Source organism: Glandiceps talaboti, chromosome 6 (genome assembly GCF_964340395.1).
Source record: "Glandiceps talaboti chromosome 6, keGlaTala1.1, whole genome shotgun sequence".
In the NCBI taxonomy this organism is placed as follows: domain Eukaryota; kingdom Metazoa; phylum Hemichordata; class Enteropneusta; family Spengelidae; genus Glandiceps; species Glandiceps talaboti.
This window is the reverse complement of record NC_135554.1, coordinates 8,300,148-8,321,013: the sequence shown is the minus strand read 5'-3', so window position 1 is coordinate 8,321,013 and position 20,866 is coordinate 8,300,148. Positions and strand designations below refer to the sequence as shown.

The following is a 20,866-nucleotide window of genomic DNA, read 5'->3' as shown; positions in this document are numbered from 1 at the left end:
GGCCATATGACCTGAACGATTGCAATTTCTACATATTTGTCTGCCAGACATAATTTCTCTTCCGCCATATCTTGGGCGATTTTTATCAAAATTATTTTGACGGTCATACATAGGCCTGTTTGTATTGAAATTTGGCCGGCCTACTGCAAAATAATTGCCCTGATTTTGACGAAATTGAAGATTTCTTTGTGTCTGAGGGTAATATCCCGCCCGATTGTCAGAAAATGTTTGAGACTGTACCTGTTGTTGCAATTCTTCATTTCGACGAGTGAGCAATTCATTTTTTTGTCGTAATTGTGTAGTGAGCTCCACCATGTCGTCATGCAATTCTTGATCAATCCTGTTCTTGGGCAACTTCAATGTTGTGTTTCTGGATGTCAGCTGGCTGTCGTGGTTTGGTAGTTGAGATATGATTTCTGCTGTCTTGGCTGCTGAAAACGCATTTTCAAAGTCATTTGGTTCCCGGGATAAAGTTGCTATCTTGATTTCATGACGCAAACCCTGTAAAAATAAACTTAAAATTTCTGGGGCCGTGCGCATTGCTTTAGCACATTTTTCCCGTAATCGGCTGGAATAGTCATCCACAGATTCATTTTGTCGTTGTTTTATCAAACTTAATTGCTGATCAACGAGCCATCTTGGTTGAATACGATGAAATCTTGCAATAAATAAAGGCCGCAATTCATTCCAATTTTGTGCCTGATTTTCGTCCAAGTCTACATACCATCTTTCAGCAACATCTCTTATCAATAATATAAAGTATTGAACTTTTTGATCGTCATTTAAGTTCTTTAATACAGCAAATGCATCAAATTTATTCAACCATCGTTCTGGTGATTCATCTTCTTTGCCATAATAGTAAGGCGGTTTCTCATCACTCATCTGGACTCTTCCTATTCTGTTATTCACATCTTGTATTAGATTTTGAATGTTATGAATAGGGTCAGCTTGATTATTTTGTTCCAAATTTTGTGCAATTGGAATATTTGGTTGTAGGTTGTGATCAATTGGTACAATTGGTATTATGTCTTGATCAATCTGTAAATTGTTCTCCAAGTTTGCCATTTGTGCAAGAGGAATTTGTGGTATGTCTGGCTGTCTCAGTATACGGCCCGATCGTAGTAGCATATAATGTCTTATAAAGTACTTACGTTTTGCGATTGTACTTTTTTACCTGTTGATTCTTTGAATAGCACTGTCCAGCCCGGATTTTACACCAGTGTTACAACGCTGAATTTGGTAGCTGCAACGTTGACCCGTATTCAGCGGTAAACTTTGGACTCGCCCGGATAGCAATCTGAGAGGTACCGATTTCACGAAACAGTGCTCTGTAAAAAGAAGAAACTCACAAGGACACAAATATTACTTTTGTGTTGAATGACTTATACGATTTGCAGCATAGGGAGCTATTCGCCTCAGTTCCAGTCAATTACAGTTAATTGTCAAAGTTCTTTCAAGTAATTTCAGCTCAGCTCACAATTTCTCAAGAACCCGCTGGTATCGCTCTTCACTTCAGTCGCCAACTCACTTAATCTCCGGAATAGCGAATTCCACAGCTACTTCAAACGCATACGTCATCAACATTTTTATTTAAAACATCGTTCATTCCGTATTACAAATATGGTTAACAAACAAATTGTTTACAACAAAAGATTCTCTCTTAACCTTATTTAGTAAATGTTTATTAATATAATTAATTCAATTCAGCAATAGCCAGTTTATTGACCCGTGCTAAATAATTCTAGCTAGACAGCTGTTGATTCAATTGGGACACAATTTATCACTCTAAGATGACATGTGACCTCTACTCATTAGGATAGAATAACATTACTTGACCCGGCTCTGTCTCATTAATCAATGTGACCTTATCACTTGTGTCTTTTGTCAACAGAGGAATTATCAAATCTTAAATGTTTATTTTGTGACTCGTAACAGTAACGTGTATGGACAAAACAATGTATTTGTTCCCACTCTATTGTCTATTGTGTTGTCAATCGCTTTCTTTAGTGGTCTGAGCGTCAGGTTTATTCTATTTATTTCATTGAAGTGTAACCCGGCCGAACAAGCAAACAAAAAGAAAGGCAAATAGCTACCCCTATGACTTTTCAATCAAACAGATCGAATTTCGGTTAGAAATTCGGTTTTCAGAAAAAACGAATTTCGGGTTAAAATTAGTTCTTTATGATTGACTAGCAACCCGAACAGGCAGACAGAAAGAAAGGCAGTGAACCACCCCTGTGTGGGGCACTAGCAACAAGCTGTGGTACGGGTGTGCAGTCAACGTTGTCAGACCCAGAACCCATATTAGACCTGCACATGCGCAGTGGAATGGCACAAGGCATGACCGGTTAGGGGTAGGGTTAAAACCCCTGTGTCTCTTCAAACAGACAGACCGAATTTCGAGTTGAAATTCGTTCTTTCTGATTGACGAGCAACCCGAACAAGCAGACAGAAAGAAAGAAAGGCAGTGAACTACCCCTATGTGTTTTCAATCAGAAAGACCTAATTTCGGGTTGAAATTCATTCTTTCTGATTGATTAGCAACATGAACAAGCACACAGAAAGAAAGGCAGTGAACTACCTCTGTGTCTCTTCAAACAGACAGTCAGACCGAATTTCGGGTTGAAATTCATTCTTTCTGATTGACTAGCCGAACAGGCAGACAGAAAGAAAGACAGTGAACTACCCCTGTGTCTCTTCAAACAGACAGACCGAATTTCGAGTTGAAATTCGTTCTTTCTGATTGACGAGCAACCCGAACAAGCAGACAGAAAGAAAGGCAGTTAATTTTGGGTTGAAATTCGTTCTTTCTGATTGAAAAGCAACCCGAACAAGCAGAAAGCCTTCGAAAGATTTATTACTACCCCTATGTCTGTCCAGTCAGGCAGACCGAATTTCGGCCTGGAATTCTTTCTGTCTGATTGCAAATCAACCAGAACAAGCAGACAGAAAGAAATCAACCCGATTTCTGACTGTGTTTCTGTCCCTTTTTGGAATGTTTATATTAGTGGAAGAAGTGATTAATTTTCTAACATATAGAGTAGAACGCCTTTGTTGCCTTTTTATAAAGTTTGCTCTTTGCTCAATCAAACTTACCATTGGGTTAAAATTTTATCCCTACATACTTATAACTATGTACGATCTCGGTATCCAATTGATGTTTTAATGATCTATTATTTCCATTAAATATTAATACCTTTGTTTTATCTATATTGTTTTATTATGCATAGTTATCTAACAAGGGAGGTATTTGATGATGAAAGGGATGTATTCAAGTACTACAATACCTATTGTCAGACATACTACTCACAGTGGTATTCAAAAATATGTATACTTATTGTACATTACATGTAATATGCATTACTATTGTTTAGCTTACTTTGGAGTGGTTTGATGATTGAAAAGTTCACTTAAAATCGAACGTCAATAACTATTTATGAACAGAAAATATGTAGGATTACTAATATATTGTTTCATATTTTAATTACACAAATTAACACTTGTTTAACATGTACGTTTATCAAACAAGGGAAATATTTAATAATGACAGGAAGGTAGTCAAGTACTCACATGGGCGTTCATAAAAATGTATACTTATTGTCAGTTACATGTAATCTGTAACCTTAACTAAAGTGATTAAATTACACACATTAAGTCTGTTTAAATTCAATAGGAATGTTTGTACAATCATATAGTGACTCAAAAGTAATTCATGACCTTCAGACCTACCTATAGACATTACTTGCTTTTCTGTTCATTACTTGCATTGGTTTTTGAACAAATGATATTTCTGCAATCATGTGGAGGTTCAACCTAAATTTCCGCTAGACTGACTAAACTATACACTTCGAAGACGAGTGGTGACAAAACACTTATCATTATCACATTATTTCATGTCAAATAAAATATCCTATACTATACTATACTATACTATACTATACTATACTATACTATACTATACTATACTATACTATACTATACTATACTGTACTATACTATACTATACTATACTGTACGTACTATAGTATACTATACTATACTATACTGTACTATACTATACTATACTATAGTATACTATAGTATACTATAGTATACTATACTGTACTGTACTATACTATACTATACTATACTATACTATACTATACTATACTATACTGTACTATACTATACTATACTATACTGTACGTACTATAGTATACTATACTATACTGTACTATACTATACTATAGTATACTATACTATACTATACTATACTGTACTGTACTATACTATACTATACTATACTATACTATACTATACTATACTATAGTATAGTATACTATACTATACTGTACGTACTATACTATACTATACTATACTATACTATACTATACTATACTATACTATACTATACTATACTATACTATACTATACTATACTATACTGTACTGTACTATACTATACTATACTATACTATACTATACTGTACTATTGTATAGTATACTATACTATACTATACTGTACTGTACTGTACTGTACTGTACCGTACCGTACCATACCATACTATACTATACCATACTATACTATACTATACTATACTATACTATACTATACTATACTATACTATACTATACTATACTATACTATACTATGAACTCTTGGCACAGTAGTACTTGGAACTTAACAGACTTGGTATGTACTGCAGGTTTTCATGTTTATGACACTTATGAAGCTAAAGTTGTGGGACACGCATATGATTCTCACATCAAATGAATTTAACAGTGGGGTTAAGTACATGCTCGATATGATAAAATCACAGGTAAAGCTATGGCCACTCTACTCAATGCTCAGAACTTCCTGTTTGCGGTTATTACGATTGCAAGATTTCTTGCTGTGCAGGCTTCTATAACTTGTGACAGATAACTCATGTTTAGCAAGTGATACAGGAATGCCAATAGCAACAATCTTTATCTCTAAGTTTGAATGGCTATCAGTCATCCATATAACAAAAGTGCAAAATACTAAAATTAAAAGCTCCTTTCGATTCAACCCCACCACCCATCTTCCCTATCCCAACACACATACCTGTTCTCCTTGCTATAGGGGGGGGGGGGATCAACCACTCTCAATCAACATATTGACATATCACAACATACACTTGAACAGTGCAAGTCACAAGTCTGTTTTAAAACCCCAAATAATAATGCTTTATTTTTAACAGATACAAGTATATTGTAGAGTAGTATTATTAACAAAAATACACATTTTGTATGGCAGTGACTCTAGAGGATTATCTGAATATTATCACGACAGCAAAGTTTAAATTATGAGGCATTTTAATTTGAATTCTTTTACTATAAATAGATTGGCAACAATGTGGAAAGCTTAACAGCAGCATTATCTACACACAACATGTACATTCCATAGAATAACACATGACTAAAGGTTGCCATATTCTGTCTATTGCCACTGCATTGAACTTTAGTCGAAATTTGCCAGATTGCAGGATGAAACTTTGAGACAATCAACTCAATATGATTTTACACTGAACTTGGATGTTACTGGAAACGAGACAAACCTACCGGAACAATGACACAGTATGCATTCGGAGAAAGAAAAATACAATTTTCTGTGCAACACCGAAGGGTAGAAACAAACACATTGAGCAAATTGACACTGCATATGGAAGTGTATACCACAATTATGTACTAAAGAGAAGTCCACAAGTCTCTGTGGCCATCATTTCGCGAGGAATGCAAAATCGATGTTTTAAATTTCTTCTTCAAATACATTGTATACAAAATGATTGTGAACCCTTTAGTTTTGTACAGTGTCAACCTCTTGCAGTTTCTGAGCACAACATTTTCAAACAACTCCCTACTCTAGTACAGTATTATTAATTGTTTTTGTAGCCTTGGAATCCTCAACTTTGATGATTTTAATACTCTTGAGAGTGTTGGAAGAGTGTTTTTAGCTGCTCATCTGTTGTCTTCTCACTCTGCTGTACTAGATCCTTACTACCAACAGTAACTCCCCAGCTGTCTGGTTTGGACAAACTGGTAGAATATGGCCGACCAGTGCCAGGGTTCAGCTTCTCCCAGTAACTGCGACGTGCTCTGAATATCAAACAGAATGCAAACGTTATCAAACCACTCTTGTCTTTTGTACGTAGTTGGAGACTGAGACTAAGATATGCTTGACAATGTGTCTTTCAGCCAGCTGGCTGATAGGGTAGCACAATACCTATCTTGCAGACTACTCGAGACTATCATGCCATAAGACACTTCTTAGAACAAGCGCAGGCAAGATTATTTACTACACAACACTACTTTCGATTACTATGACAATTTCACACCTAAACTGCATGCATTAAACAGTAAAATGTAGTTGTGAGAGAGCTTTGGTAGTCTTAGATTTAAAGATATGTAAGCGTAGCTCCACCCTCAATGGTCATGAAAGGGTTTGACTGATGCATGAGGGCGCCCCAACAGGGTGTACCTTACGCTACTGCTAGTGGTCTGAGGTTAGGGTATATACTAGTCTCTGCTACCTGAGTAAGAGCTTCATCCACATCAGAGTTACTGTATGTAACAGTCTACAATTGCAATAGACACTTACAATTTCTACATAGCTACACGTAGTTGATCAAAATGGGTAGCATATTTCAAACAGACATTTCAAACAATAATTTTGACAAATCACTTTTATTTTCTCATAAAAAAAAATTCATGGAGATATTTATAAATTTATCAGATTTGGACAATGAACTCCAAGATAAAATTATCAATATTTATTAAGATGACAAAATGAAGATGAAGCTCTTACTCAGGTAGCAGAGACTAATATAGATCCTAACCTCAGACCACGAGCAGCAGTGTAAGGTACACCCTGTTGGGGCGCCCTCATGCATACGTCAAACCCTTTCATGACCATTGAGGGTGGCGCTTCGCTTACATATCTTTCAATCTAAGACTACCAGAGCTCTCTCACAACTACATTTTACTGTTTAATATTAGCATTTTAGGTGTGAAATTGTCACAGTAATTGAAAGTAGTGTTGTGTAGTAAATAATCTTGCCTGTTTGTTCTAAGAAGTGTCTTATGGCATGATAGTCTCGACTTTCTTTGAATTATCAAAATGTGCATGCTAATTTAATTGCCACGCCGACATTGCATTTCACAATTGTTCATACCTTGCTCTAACCCATGGTTTGGTATGTAGTCTAAGACCATCACCCCACTGACCGTGCTTCTTAGAACCCTCGGGCAAGAAACCTCTTTCTGGTGCCAGTTCTTCAGAGATGGCTCTAATGTGATACGGTTCAAATCCACAACATCCACCAATGTAACGGACACCCATGTCGTAAGCCTCACGGGCGTATCTCTGAATTTCCCAACGGGTGCAGACACGTGGTTCCAAAGCTGTAGAAAGATCATTTTGAAAAATATGACACTAAAAAATAACTTGCAGTCAAATTAAGATGAAATGATTCATAACAGATATTACCATGATAAAAAACTAAACAAGTCGTATAAGGTGACCTTTGGCATTGTCTCTAACGTCATAAAATCAAGCCTCTCATAAATCACAATGGACACAGGGTTTAAGTGTGGTGTTTCTTCATGGGCCATAGACTGTAAGATACGTCGTGTCTTCTGCTCTCACCTCTCCTCTCTGGGAGGGGGTTGTGTGAGGGCGCCTTGTCACAACGTACCTTACAGACTACATGGGCTGCTGCTTTTGGCACATTTACTCCAAACTATCAAACTATCAACAATACAGGTACATTTCACATTTTCACTACCCACAGAAGGTCCTGGACCAGTATCTAATCATTCTGACAAGTATTAAAGCCTTGTTATTATTCAATATTTTACTACAAATTTAGTTTGGATGCCAACGTGGTTTCTAACTAAACCACGGAGGTGTAAATTATAATGGTATCATATTGGAACGAGACTAATATTTTACAGACTTGCATTACACTAAAGCTTGTAGATGTTGTCTGATTTCTGGTATACCTCTACCTCCAACACTTTTAAGCCCCATTTACTATTTGGTAATCCTTGCTTGATTTTTCAAGGTGGATATCTGTCACACATTATGGCTTTTGGTTCTCTTACACAATACATTTCCAAATGTAAGAAGTGTTCAATGTAGTTTAATCATTATATCAGTTTTATGACCATTCAACTTGTGTGCTATCTTACGATAGCTCTGGGACCACTGGCTCAATTGCCCACTGTACAATGCAACACCGGAAGTGGAGAATATAGCACCCTCTAGTGTTGATTACTGGAATGGGGGAATAACATACACTATGGCATACCAAACACTGCATGTCCCTTGCAAATTGATGTTCCAGTAAATGGTTGGGACCACAAATCTACCCATCAATATTACTAAGTATTGTATAGCCCTGGTTTGGGTTATAATATGGAAACAAAAATGTCAATTCCAGCATCTGATTGTATATTTATTTAAGGAGAGATATGGGGCATATGCAGCTAGGAATTTTAGTATATGAGTATTTTAGTATATGTCATCAGCCCCTTGATTCTTTGGCAAATAATTATATATTTGTGATATTAGATTGTTAAATGTTTTTTTGTGTCCAAATTTGTTTGTTGTTTTTTGTTTGTGAGCTATGGACAAGACATTATCACTTAGTGTTTTTTTTGTTTGGCATAATTATTTTCTGAAAAGGTCTAACATGAACTCGAAAAATGTACAATTGAAACTTAAAAATTTCTATCTGAAGACCAACTATGTAATTATGTATCATGATTGGCATTTTTGAAAATGAAAGTGATTCTAGCATTGATTGCACAATAGATTTTTTGGCATGATTGAAAGCCAAAAACATCTATTGCGCAGACCAGAAATGATGCCAGGATAGAATTAAATAAAATTAATTCGGATTAATATTCTTCTAAAACTCGTGCTGAAAAAAATGTCCTGGACAACCTATGTCCGACCACTAACTTCTTATAATGTAGGTCTTTGCAATTGAGAGTAGAAAGCGTTTTTCATACTTGTTCCACATGCACATGCACCATGTCGAATATTCTTCTGTGCATATGACTTTAGTGTAATTTATCCCAGTCAGGTTACCAAAAAATTATCGCAATTTGGATAGTTATCCCAAACTAGTTAAATGCATGTGAGCACACAGACACAGACACAGACAAAGACACATACATACATACACACATACATCCATACATACATGCATACATGCATATATGCATGCATGCATGCATACATACATACATACATACATACATACATACATACATACATACATACATACATACAGACATATACAGACACACGGACACAAGCAAATATCAGGATAAATATCCAGGTCGATATTCCTGACAGGGTTGAGTGTGTCGCTGTAGGTGCAAATTTCTTTCATCATTTTTTTATCTGTAACTTGAGACTTGTGATATTACAATTTACAATTTTTGTGGTAATGACGTTTCATGACTTTAATGAATACATAAATACATACTTGGAGACACACAGAGACACAGACACACAGAGACACAGAGACACAGACACACAGACAGACACACAGACACACACAGACACAGACACAGACAGACAGACAGACAGACACACACACACACACACACACATATATATATATATATATATATATATATATATATATATATATATATATATATATCGGTGAGTATCAATCTGCTAAGACAGTGCTCTATACCGCAGTGGCAGAGTCATTTGACAAGGATTTTACAAAATAATAATAATCTTATTTGGGTCAGATATAATTTAGGAAATTGTACTCATACATTGTAAAACAGTCATGGAGAGAGCTATTGTATGTTTAAATTGATTTGTTTTTATCCGTTTATACCTGTATTTCTTTGTTTTTTTGTGCTCTCAACCTACTGTAACTATAATGTGTATTTATTGATGACTTATAAGTCCATTGGTTGGGCAATTCTTTGAGTTGCAAGTCACATTAATAAATGAACTACTACTGCTACTACAACGACGACGACGACGAAAACTACTTCTATTACTACATGGGTGAACCTCTATAACATTTCCACTGTATGGTGGAGATAGGAATGCCCTACATTACTAGTTTTGTGGAGCCTATCCAAAGGACTGCCTTGGGTGATATACTAAAGCATAATTTAATACAAAGGATACTAGACAGATACACATGTAATCTACAAATTAATGAAATGCCATTTTGTACATGTGCGCCAAGTGATGAAACTTGACTCTCAAATGGAAACTAAATGAAACTGAGTTTGGATTACATGCAAAATTATGAAACAATGTAATACTAGACCAAATGGAAACTGCGAGAGATCGATGGACCTAAATTTAGTTTGCAAAATTTACCTCAACTGATGAAATGTGAATTAACTCAGTAAGATCAATAAAACCCTATTCATTTATTTATTTATCTAGTACATATAGGGATTACAAAAGCAAAAACAATAAATAACAAAATTAAACTGAATTACCTAGCAACTAATAGCAAAGCACACACTAAACTAGAAAACAAATGAGTACCAGATCATTACAAAAATACTGTTGTATGCAATCTGAACAATGAAACTTTGAGGTGGACTTGACTCATTGAATTGCTGTATATTAATATATTGGCTTGGAGCTATGGAAATATTTCTTTATCAGTTATAATTTCTTTGAACTTTATTTCCTACTGGAAGGGTGTTAAAATTGTTTTATTTTATTTTCAGATTCTTTCACAAGTTCTTCTAATTCTCTTCCTATGTATATGCCAGGCTTTAAATGTCAACACATAAAATGGGAACTCATGTTTAGTGTACTCTACATACGGTGTGCAACAAATTACGATATTCAACTCACCAAATGGGAACTCAGGTAGATCAATGAAACCCTGTTTAGAGGCATCAGGAGTACGGTACCCCAATGGCTGGATCATAAGGTGAGCTTGGAGGCCAGCAGCTTTCAAAGCCTCTTTCATTTTATGGACGGTTGCTAAACTTATAGTTGGGTCAAAATGACAATTGACTCCCACAATATCAGCTCCTGAAATGCAAAACAAATGACACAGAATTGTTATTGTGGATACAGCTCCAAATATGTGTCATCGGGCCTTCATTTAAGAGACATCCTTGTAAATATGTTTACTTGTATCAATTCCTTACCAGCTTTGACCATCCTGACAGCACATTCGCCAGTTGAAACACCATGCAAATCTCCATCAGGTCCAATACATAGTGAACAAGCCACTGGTTTGCTTATCTCCTTACATACTTCAATAGCCCACTCAGCTTCTTCTACATGCTCAAAATACTACAACAAAAGACATTTTACAGATATTTATCCTATAAATTTTATCTATTTTCCAAATTTTAACAGAAATTGTTGGCCTCAAAATAAAAAATATCTCAACAAAAGACAAACAAGGTGAGATTCTTACCTCAGCGATCATGAAATCGACATCATTATCCTTGAATACTTTTATTTGTTTACGGAATTCTCCCTGTGTATGCTCTTTTCCCTTGCCACTCAGGTAGGTAGGGGTCTGGGACACATCTCCAGCCACTAGAGCACCTCCCTCGGATGCAACTCCTCTGGCTATTAAGCATGCCTCATTGTTCACAGCGCCACCCTACAGAAAACAAAATATTACTCTATGTCTGCTTTCCTCCAAAGTGTGTTTTATTTTTAAAATGTAAAAATTGAATTATTGTTCAGGGTGGCCAGTAAAATGCTCTGTTGACCTCCAAAGTTAGCCAAAGTAGATATGCTTTCTTCCCCTAGGTAAGTATATATGATATACTCCATTGCACAAAATACATGTAGTTCCCTTAGTTAAGTAGGTTAAATGTACTGGAAGAGTTAAGATCTATAGACAAGTATATTATAATATGCTAGTTCCCCCAGGTACTATTAGATAAAACGTATGCTAGTTCCCCTAGGTACATAGATAAAACATATGCTAGTTGTCCTAGATACATAGTTAAATATATGGTAGTTCTTCTAGGTACATAGATAAAACGTATGCTAGTTAAGGTATATAGCTAGTTTCATGTCCATACATACCAGTAGTTTGTTAAAATGTACTTTATACACTGTTGCAAAGCCCCTATAAATATCAATAGTTAAAAGCACAATACTGGTACTTCCACAAAATAAATGAATTCAGAATGTTCTTAGTAAAAATGTAGATATTTACTACCAGCATTATTGTTAATGTCATCATGCTAGTGCCAATACTTTTTGTATACACTAGATTAATTGCTAAGCCTCTCCTCAAGGGCTAAATCATAAATGAGATTAAACTCATGATTTGGGAAATGTGTATTTCATATTTCAGTGCATGCTCATATACATTTATCATATAACACTTAAAAAGATAAAATTATGTAATGCCCCTCTCCCTGCCCTTAAATAGAGGGATAAATCACGTCATTCTGAATGGCAGATGACACAGATTTGTGATATTTAACAGGAGAAGCCACAAATCTTCCAATCACTAATTGGTACTTTAGCAAGAAACCAACAAGAACTTTTAAAATCAATATCAATACCATGAATCTGACTATTTCAGCAGGCTGTACTGTTCACCCAAGGGCATTTAAACATGTCAAATATGTTTAGGAAGTCAATAACTCATTTGCATAACTATTAATATGCAAATTACACTTGGGGAGAACAATAGGATGTGAAGTGTCTGTTATGTACACTGGAGAACACTGTGATTACTGTGTGATACATACTTAGTATTATATCTTGGCCTATTTACATCGCGATCTGTAATTTTGTTTTGTTGTCTCACTAAGGACCTCTTATAACACTATCAATGGCAACTGATTTGTGTGGTATGTAAATCATATGCTTAAACTGATTGGTTTGAAAAACCACAAACTGATTGGTTACATTGAGGAGCAATAACGTACGTCAGCCTAATTGACTATATTCAAATGAAGTCAATATGTAAATGTACCCTTATTGAGAAAAACACATGAGACATAATTTACAAACATCAAATATAATGTAAATATCTACAAATCTGGTAACTGCCATTGGGGGGCTTGGCTAAATTCATAATTTGCTGTTTACAGCATCAAAAGCTGTCAGTGCAGTGAGACGGCAAGCAAAACACAGATCACAATGTACACAAGCTAAATCATATCAATAAAGCAAACATACAAATTCAAATACATGAATTTGAGTACATCCTTTTAGCATAGATAAGAATTTCAAATCATCTGATTTTAAGTTTGTATTCTCTATGCGGCTGACTGCAACTTACGGTCATTCTTTTGGAGTCAATGTTACCCCTGTTTTCAAGCTTGTCATCACTAGCATAGATGGTGAAGGTTTGCATCACATCAGAGCCTGCACGTAAAAACTCACGATGCAGTTGACGAACTGTAAGACAAGGTGCAATGTATATCTATCAGTCCATTACATCTCTGAAATGTACATCTACTCTAACCCCAGTGACAAATTAAACAGTTGAACTATTGAGAAATGAAAAATGAAAATTGCAGCAAACAAGTTTGTCTTAAAATGTGGCCTTCACCGAGGATCAAATTTTGTATTGCATCCTACTGTCATGCAAATTGCATTGTTTGAGAGTGTGAAGGGAGAGGCGCTCTACCTACTACATCCACTTTTTAAAAAAACAGTTTTATAGTTATCAATTTTGATAGAAATCTTTACGAGTAGCCAATAATAACACTTTCAGGAAAAAAAGAACTTTACACTGCAATGATCTATTGCCATTGAAAAGTATTAGTATTATTTTTGTCATTAATTAAGTCTAATGATTTAATTGAAGTCTTCTCATTTGTCTAATGTTTTCAACATGTCATCAACAAATGTACAAAACTAATTCATGCTAGTTTTCTTACTCTCATGCTTATTACACATCATAGTTTTCTTTGCAATACTTAACTATATCTTATACAATTGTATAAACCCAACCCTCATCATTGTAAGGTGTCAATGGGAGCATTGAAACCATAACAAAGGAACCCCCCCCCCCCGATGAATAATAGCATCCCTAACACATGTCTTAGGACATTAACTTTGATTGGACGACAGCCCTTACCTCTTATCTACTCTACCAAATCATACTTCTTAACTCATAGAGTCATAGCTTTGTCTATACCTGAATCAATAATTGCAGAATATCACAATGACATGAAGCTCACTGGAGATTGCTTAGAAACAATTAATATCTTGTTTATTTAAAATTAATGACCCATTTAAAACATACTGGAACAATGAGACAGAAATGGGTATACAAGTTCGTGTCTATTTTCACAAATAAGCACAAAGAACACATATCTTACCTGCTTCTGGGTTCTCCACAGTTGCTTCAGGTGTCCACGGACCAGCTTTCACATACCCTCTCTTTTCTAGGGCAAACACAAAGCCACCATCTCCGACCACAATCTCACCATTTTCCAAGCGTTCAAGGATCCCTTTGTGCTTAATGCAATTAAGAAGAAATGATTTTTTAAACTCATTTTTGACTTATTCATGAAAAACAAAAACTTCTTTCAATTAAAATAAAATCACCAAACATGTTCCCCATTTTTTGATTTACCCAAAGAAACTCAAATTGGAGTTGTGTATCGACATTGGCAATATTCAAATTCAAGTAACATCTGTCAATCATAATAGATAGACACCGTCAATGGCCCCCATTATTTCAAGGACAATCACAGCCAGCCGCCAGGTATAAGATATAGTATCACCACCCACCATGTACCAATGCACCATTCATGAACACCTACAATACATATTTGCATATGCACTGTTCAGATGTTTCTGACTGCTTTTCTGATACTTTCTGTGATTAATAGGTACTGATTTGGCCCGATTGCAGTGTTCATTGCTTACGAAATGATACTCTGCACTTTACCAACTTTTTTGTTTTGAAGTTCACGTTTCACTTACTTTTTACTCAGCCAATGCTTTGTAGCATTACACTAACATAACAGTTAATGATAACAAATGCCCGAAACACTCCAAGTTTGGAACACGAAAGTGAAAGTGGAAAATCCCTACATCATTTATCTTTAGTAACGATAAAAAGATTAAATTTTGACGACAAGCCTTCTCAGTAATAAGGCCAGGAGAGACCACTTTTGAGACAATTTACTGACATGTGTGTTCAGTGAGTTGGCAGGGTACGCCACCATGTGATTCGCAGTTTACTAGCATGCATGTCGACTGAACATAATCGGTTGGTACAAAATGCAGGTACAAGCCAGGTCAGGTCAGGCCAGTTCAGGTAATGACTGAATATTTTTTTTATTCACATTCAGATCCAAAGATGTGAATTGGTGTAGAATTTTGATTAGTTGTCAGGTTATTTTTTCTCAACAATTCACCATCATATATGCAGTTATCTTTGTTTTCAAAATCGGCACGCAATTAGTGTCTTCTGTTCACAGTTTTTGATCTAGGCCACGCCATTGTGCAATTTGTGCACACAAATCATGATCGGTGCGCTTTTGATCTGTGTGCACGATTTCAGGTGCAAGAAATTTCCTGGTTGATGTACATGTGCTCGGTCTGAGCTCGGAAAAAAGCCCAGTCCCTGCTGAGTGCCAGGCAATGGCAGACAGTTTAGCTGTAGTATTTATTACCCATCCATCTATGTGAGTCCGTTGGTATGAGAATAACGTGAGTTGTCACAATGGAATGTGGGTAATATATGCACTATGGTAAAACCGTTAGAGCATGTGCAGACAACCACGTTGTTTTGTTGACATTACTAATTGGGGGTTTACGGAGCGGAGCTGGGGATCGATGCTATGTATAACATGAAACTGCTGACATGGCACACCGGCAATGTATACCCTCTGGTTTTTGCGACAGTCTATCAATGTTACTGCAACAAATGAGGCAGTTGAAGAACCTGTAATTTAGGAACCCATATCTGAACGTCATGAGGCGGACAAGAAAACAAATCAGAGTCGTAATATTACCCAGGTACATATGTATAACGTTAAGAGCATGTGTTCAACGGCAAAGCTGAGCTACGAACACATGAACATTAAACATGTGCAATCAATTTCAACTGACAAGTTCACAATTATTTGAAAATGATCTCCAAGAAATGAACTCTGATTACTTGCATGTAATCGTCACTTGTGTTTTCATTTCGCATTATACATGTATTTTGTTGATTTTCCTTTCGTCTTGAATTTCCCACCTGGGCCCCATGTAACATTGATCGTGATTATCCTCATCCAGCTTGGTGTACAGGACTCAATTCTGACACCGACCCTAAACAAGGGAGAGAGGAAGGGACAGGATCAGAATCAGGATCGAGTCTTGACTTAATCCATCTACAAGCTGGACTAGGTCATCCCTAATCCAATGTACAAATGGTAAGTGTCCAGTTGTAATCTAATATTACGAACGGTAATTCTTGGAACGTTAGGACTTTCTTAAAACTTTTGAGTGTCAATCGACAATATCATAGCATCGATCGCTACAGTGTATGACCTCAGTACTTCCCTATTCCCAAAGCGTCATAATGACCGTAATGGCAATTAACGGTGAAATTTTCATGTACTACGCTCTTATCCTTCAATATCTATTTAAAAAAAACATGTTTTTTTTTCTTTGTTTCAGCAGCCACATTTTAATCCTGCCAAATTTAAAGTGTATATTTGTAATATTGTGATTGAGATGGATACAGCTGCCCGTAAACCTATCCTTTCACAAAAGTCTTTTTTCATGAAAACCTCATTTTCCAAATTTTATTTTCACGTACTCTAAATTGATAGGCAATACTGTAATTTATTTTTCAATGACAGACTCAATATTTTTTGATTAGATGAAAGCTGATGTGAACCATAAGAATTACATAATATGATGTTTGCTTTAGGCAAATTATATTGATAACAAAATTTCAAATGTCAAACTTCTCTCTCTTTTTAGGAGATGGCTGACCATGAGGCACTGACTGCATTTTGAAGATGAGGGCAAGGTTTACCGTACCTGTAAGAAAACCAAGGAAAATCAATTTAATTATTAGTGAGAGGTTGCAGAAATTATAAGATTCAACTCTACCATACATGCAAATGATAAAGACCACCAGAATTCTGTAAAAGAGTGCAAGTGAAGTACTTTAAACAAGCTTCATTAAAAGTTTAGGAAAATTTGATCCTGGCAGAATTGGCACTTTTTGTGATAATGTTGTACATACTATTACAACTTTAATATACGCAAATGTTATTGCTTGTAGCAATAAAGAATTCTGAGAAATACTTACCCGTCTTTTGTTTGTTCTCTTGCAGCCCGTCATCCATTGATATTGTTGGTAAATTTCAACAACTAATATGGTTAGCATAACTTACATTTCAGTATTCCAGTATTCACACAATTGAGGTACACATAATATCTAGCTTTCCTAATGATATGTCTTTATCAGCAATTTAATATTATCTTCTCACTTTTGGACACCTAAATATGGGCTAAAATTTGGTCCATTTTTCATGCCCCCCCTTTTTTTTGAATGGTCCCCTTTTTGATAAGCATGGGGCCCCTCATGGCCCCCATTTTTACGCGTCCTAGATCAAAGACTGTGTTCAAGGAATTACATTTTTCACATAAATTTCACAATTATTCTTGTATGTACTGGGTGCATTCAAGAGTAAAGACATTTTGGCAACTGCAGAATGCTGCACTTGAAAAACAAAAAAGATGGCAGACACTCATATGGGAAAGTAGTCACATTTCGTGTAGTTTCAGTATTTATTGATAACACAGGACAATTTGCAGAGCTAAAATATACCAAATATGTTTAGGACAAGAATGTACAAATACAAAAATGGCTTGGCTGAATGAAGTGACAATTACTTGCTCGTTCAAGAATAAAATGTTTTGGGACATTAATCCCCAAAGTTGTCTAGTTCCATGACGGACAGTATACACACTTTTACTGTCTAGTCAAGGTCCCAACGAAAGGTGTCAAGTGTGTTTGAACGTCATGGTGAGCGAAAAACGAATGGTGCATGCCAGTAGTAATCCATCACAAATTGACATTAATACATTTGATACAGCTGTTTTGACCATGTTTTGACTATTGCGGGATTTTGGCACGTAATAATGATATGCAAATGTCAAACTCCTCCTCCAGTTTGTTTAAAATAAGATCACATGGGGACGCGAGGATGTCATCATGTTTATATGAACTCTGTTGGAGGGAGCACAGAATTATGTGCAATTGTTGGGGACCTTGACTAGACGGTAAAAGTGTGTATACTGTCCGTCATGGAACTAGAATATCCCGAAGATAAATATAAACAATCTAGCAGGTGACTGTTTCACAACTGGAAATCTGTCTCCCTTTAACTCAGAGGGTAAACCTTTGCAAACATTGATAACCAGATTTAAACTGAATGCCTCCCGTAAGGGAATCACTAATTATGCAAATAACCCATTAAAATAAAAATAAAAAGTATGGTAACAGGCTTTGTTTTTGGACAAACGTGCTTTCTTAAGTTAATGTATGTGCCAAATTATACGGAATTTGAAGAGTGCATGATACTGCTTAATTACTGAATATAGTTCATTATTCAAAATACTCATTAAAGGTAAAAGTTGTAGCAACAAACTTCATAGGACAGGTGCGTATTATTATGGTTGATATAAGTATAATATTTTACGAAATTTGAAGCTTGCATTTTTAAGATACAACGTAGTTACCTAAAATCATTAATTATGCACATTTTTCATTAAAACTGTACGCTATAGCACCAAAGTTTATAGGACGTACCTGCTTTGTTGTGGTTAACATTATGTACTAATTTGTATTGAAATTGAAGCATGCAGTCTTAAGATATAGCCTAATTACCGAAAATCATTAATTATGCAAATTATTCATTAACACCGTAAGGTATATCAACTAACTTTATAGGAAATACACAATTTGTTATAGTTAATGTATGTACTGAATTGTATTGAAATCAAAGTATGCAATCGTAAGATATAACCTAATTACCTAAAATCATTAATTATGCAAATTTTTCATTAAAACTAAACTATCTCAAAAATTTTATATGACATATCCGCTTTGTTATGGTTACCATATGTACTAATTTGTATTGAAATTGAAGCATGCAGTCTTAAGATATAGCCTAATTACCGAAAATCATTAATTATGCAAATTATTCATTAACACTGTAAGGTACATCAACTAACTTTATAGGACATGTGCGATTGTTATTGTTAACATGTGCACTGAATTGTATTGAAATTGAAGTATGTGTTCTTATGATATAGCCTAATTACCGAAAATCATTAATTATGCAAATTATTCATTAACACTGTAAGGTACATCAACTAACTTTATAGGACATGTGTGTTTTCTTATGGTTAACGTATGTACTAAATTATGTTGAATATGAAGCATGCATTCTTAAGATATAGCCTAATTACCAAAAATAATTAATTATGCAAATTATTCGTTAACGCTGTGAGGTACATCATCAAATTTTATAGGACAAATGTATGTTGTTATGACGAATATGCTAAATTATATTGAAATTGAAGTATGCAGTCTTAAGATATTGCTTAATTATTTGATTTCATTAATATGCAAATTTCTCTAATTAAACATTAACCGATTTGGCTGAAAACCTAATCAGGTCTAGCTACCCTAAATATTATATATTCCAAATTTCATTACAATTGAGCCAGCCGAATTTTAGAAAATGATGACACAGACAGACAGACAGACAGACGGACAGACACACAGACAGACATTTGTATTTTAATACCTCTCGTACCCTTATGGGGGGTGAAAATCATGAAAAATAATGTATGGGAAGGTGAAATTTGCCATGAAAACCAATATATATTGCAAATAAAAACAGATGGTGGATTTTTGGATCCGAATGTGAATGTGAATCCAAAAATAATATTCAGTCCATATCTATCTGACCTGGCGGCCTGGCCTGGCTTGAACTGTATCAGGTCCTGTGTTTTGTACCGACCAATAATACACCATGAAAGGAAAGTTATAACACCATGACAACTTTGTACAAATCGTCTTGATTCAAACACTCACCTGTTTAGCCTTCTTTGCATCTGAAGCCATAGTTTTGGAGGTGTAAATTGTCCGATCAAACTCCGGCAATTAAATAGTCACCCTTGTACAAGCGTGGAGAGTCAGATCGTAGCACCTTCATTTGCATACAAGTTGCAACCTATCCTTCGGGGCCGTTGGCGTTACACTTTGAATGGCTGCTCTCGGGCCGTATGTTAGGGTATTTTCATCTCATTGTAACTTTCACCAGAATCCAGCATTTTAGATAGTGTAAAAGCGTAAACCTCAACTGATAATTTTTTCTTTCGTGCCAGTAAAATAAATGTAGGAATACTGATTTTTCGCCGATGGCTCGGTTTTTCGCTCATTGTTTCCTTGATACGAACTGGAAAGTTGATAAATTTAACACACACAAAAAAGTGGATTCTTATGTGCTTCAAACGACCTTGGTAAAAAATAGCAAGGTCACAAAGTAACGAATTTTAGTTAGAAAGCGGATCTTAGAAAGCGGCTGATTTGACCCGGAAGTTGAAGCTGGCCTCGTTTGACCGGGCGATCTTACATACATATATACATATTTACAATATCTTACCCACAACTCTCTCTGATTGGTATGCTTGGCGGTTCCTTATTTTATAACTTCTTCAATAACCCATATTTCTTAACATATGCATAGTAATTACGTTTAATTAATATGTATAAAAAGTGCCTTAGGAAATCAAAAATCAAAACCTTAAGTGGCGGCTGGGGAGAAATTACTTTGAAATCTTTTTCGCAGTCACTGAAGTTCCTTCCAGGGGTAAGCTTACCAGACGAGCTGCAAAC

At 35.5% G+C, this 20,866-nt stretch overlaps 1 protein-coding gene across 1 annotated transcript; it reads right to left on the bottom strand.

Annotated features, from left to right (window-relative positions):
* Positions 1-5,292: 5,292 nt before the first annotated feature.
* LOC144436262 (betaine--homocysteine S-methyltransferase 1-like) lies at positions 5,293-20,146 on the bottom strand. The gene is made up of 8 exons (XM_078125006.1): positions 20,063-20,146; positions 14,322-14,460; positions 13,274-13,392; positions 11,435-11,626; positions 11,160-11,307; positions 10,858-11,040; positions 7,172-7,400; positions 5,293-6,095 (listed from the first exon to the last, which is right to left on the bottom strand). Exons 1-8 carry the CDS (start codon positions 20,090-20,092, stop codon positions 5,918-5,920), a joined length of 1,218 nt encoding a protein of 405 aa, XP_077981132.1. The 5' UTR covers positions 20,093-20,146; the 3' UTR covers positions 5,293-5,917.
* Positions 20,147-20,866: the final 720 nt, after the last annotated feature.

Coding starts and splice junctions, on each gene's coding strand:
- LOC144436262 (XM_078125006.1), bottom strand. CDS start 20,092: ATGGCTTCAGATGCAAAGAAGGCTAAACAG. Junction 11,627..13,273: donor TTGACTCCAAAAGAATGACC/GTAAGTTGCAGT, acceptor TGTTTTCTGTAG/GGTGGCGCTGTGAACAATGA. Junction 7,401..10,857: donor TCTACCTGAGTTCCCATTTG/GTGAGTTGAATA, acceptor ATCTTTCTACAG/CTTTGGAACCACGTGTCTGC.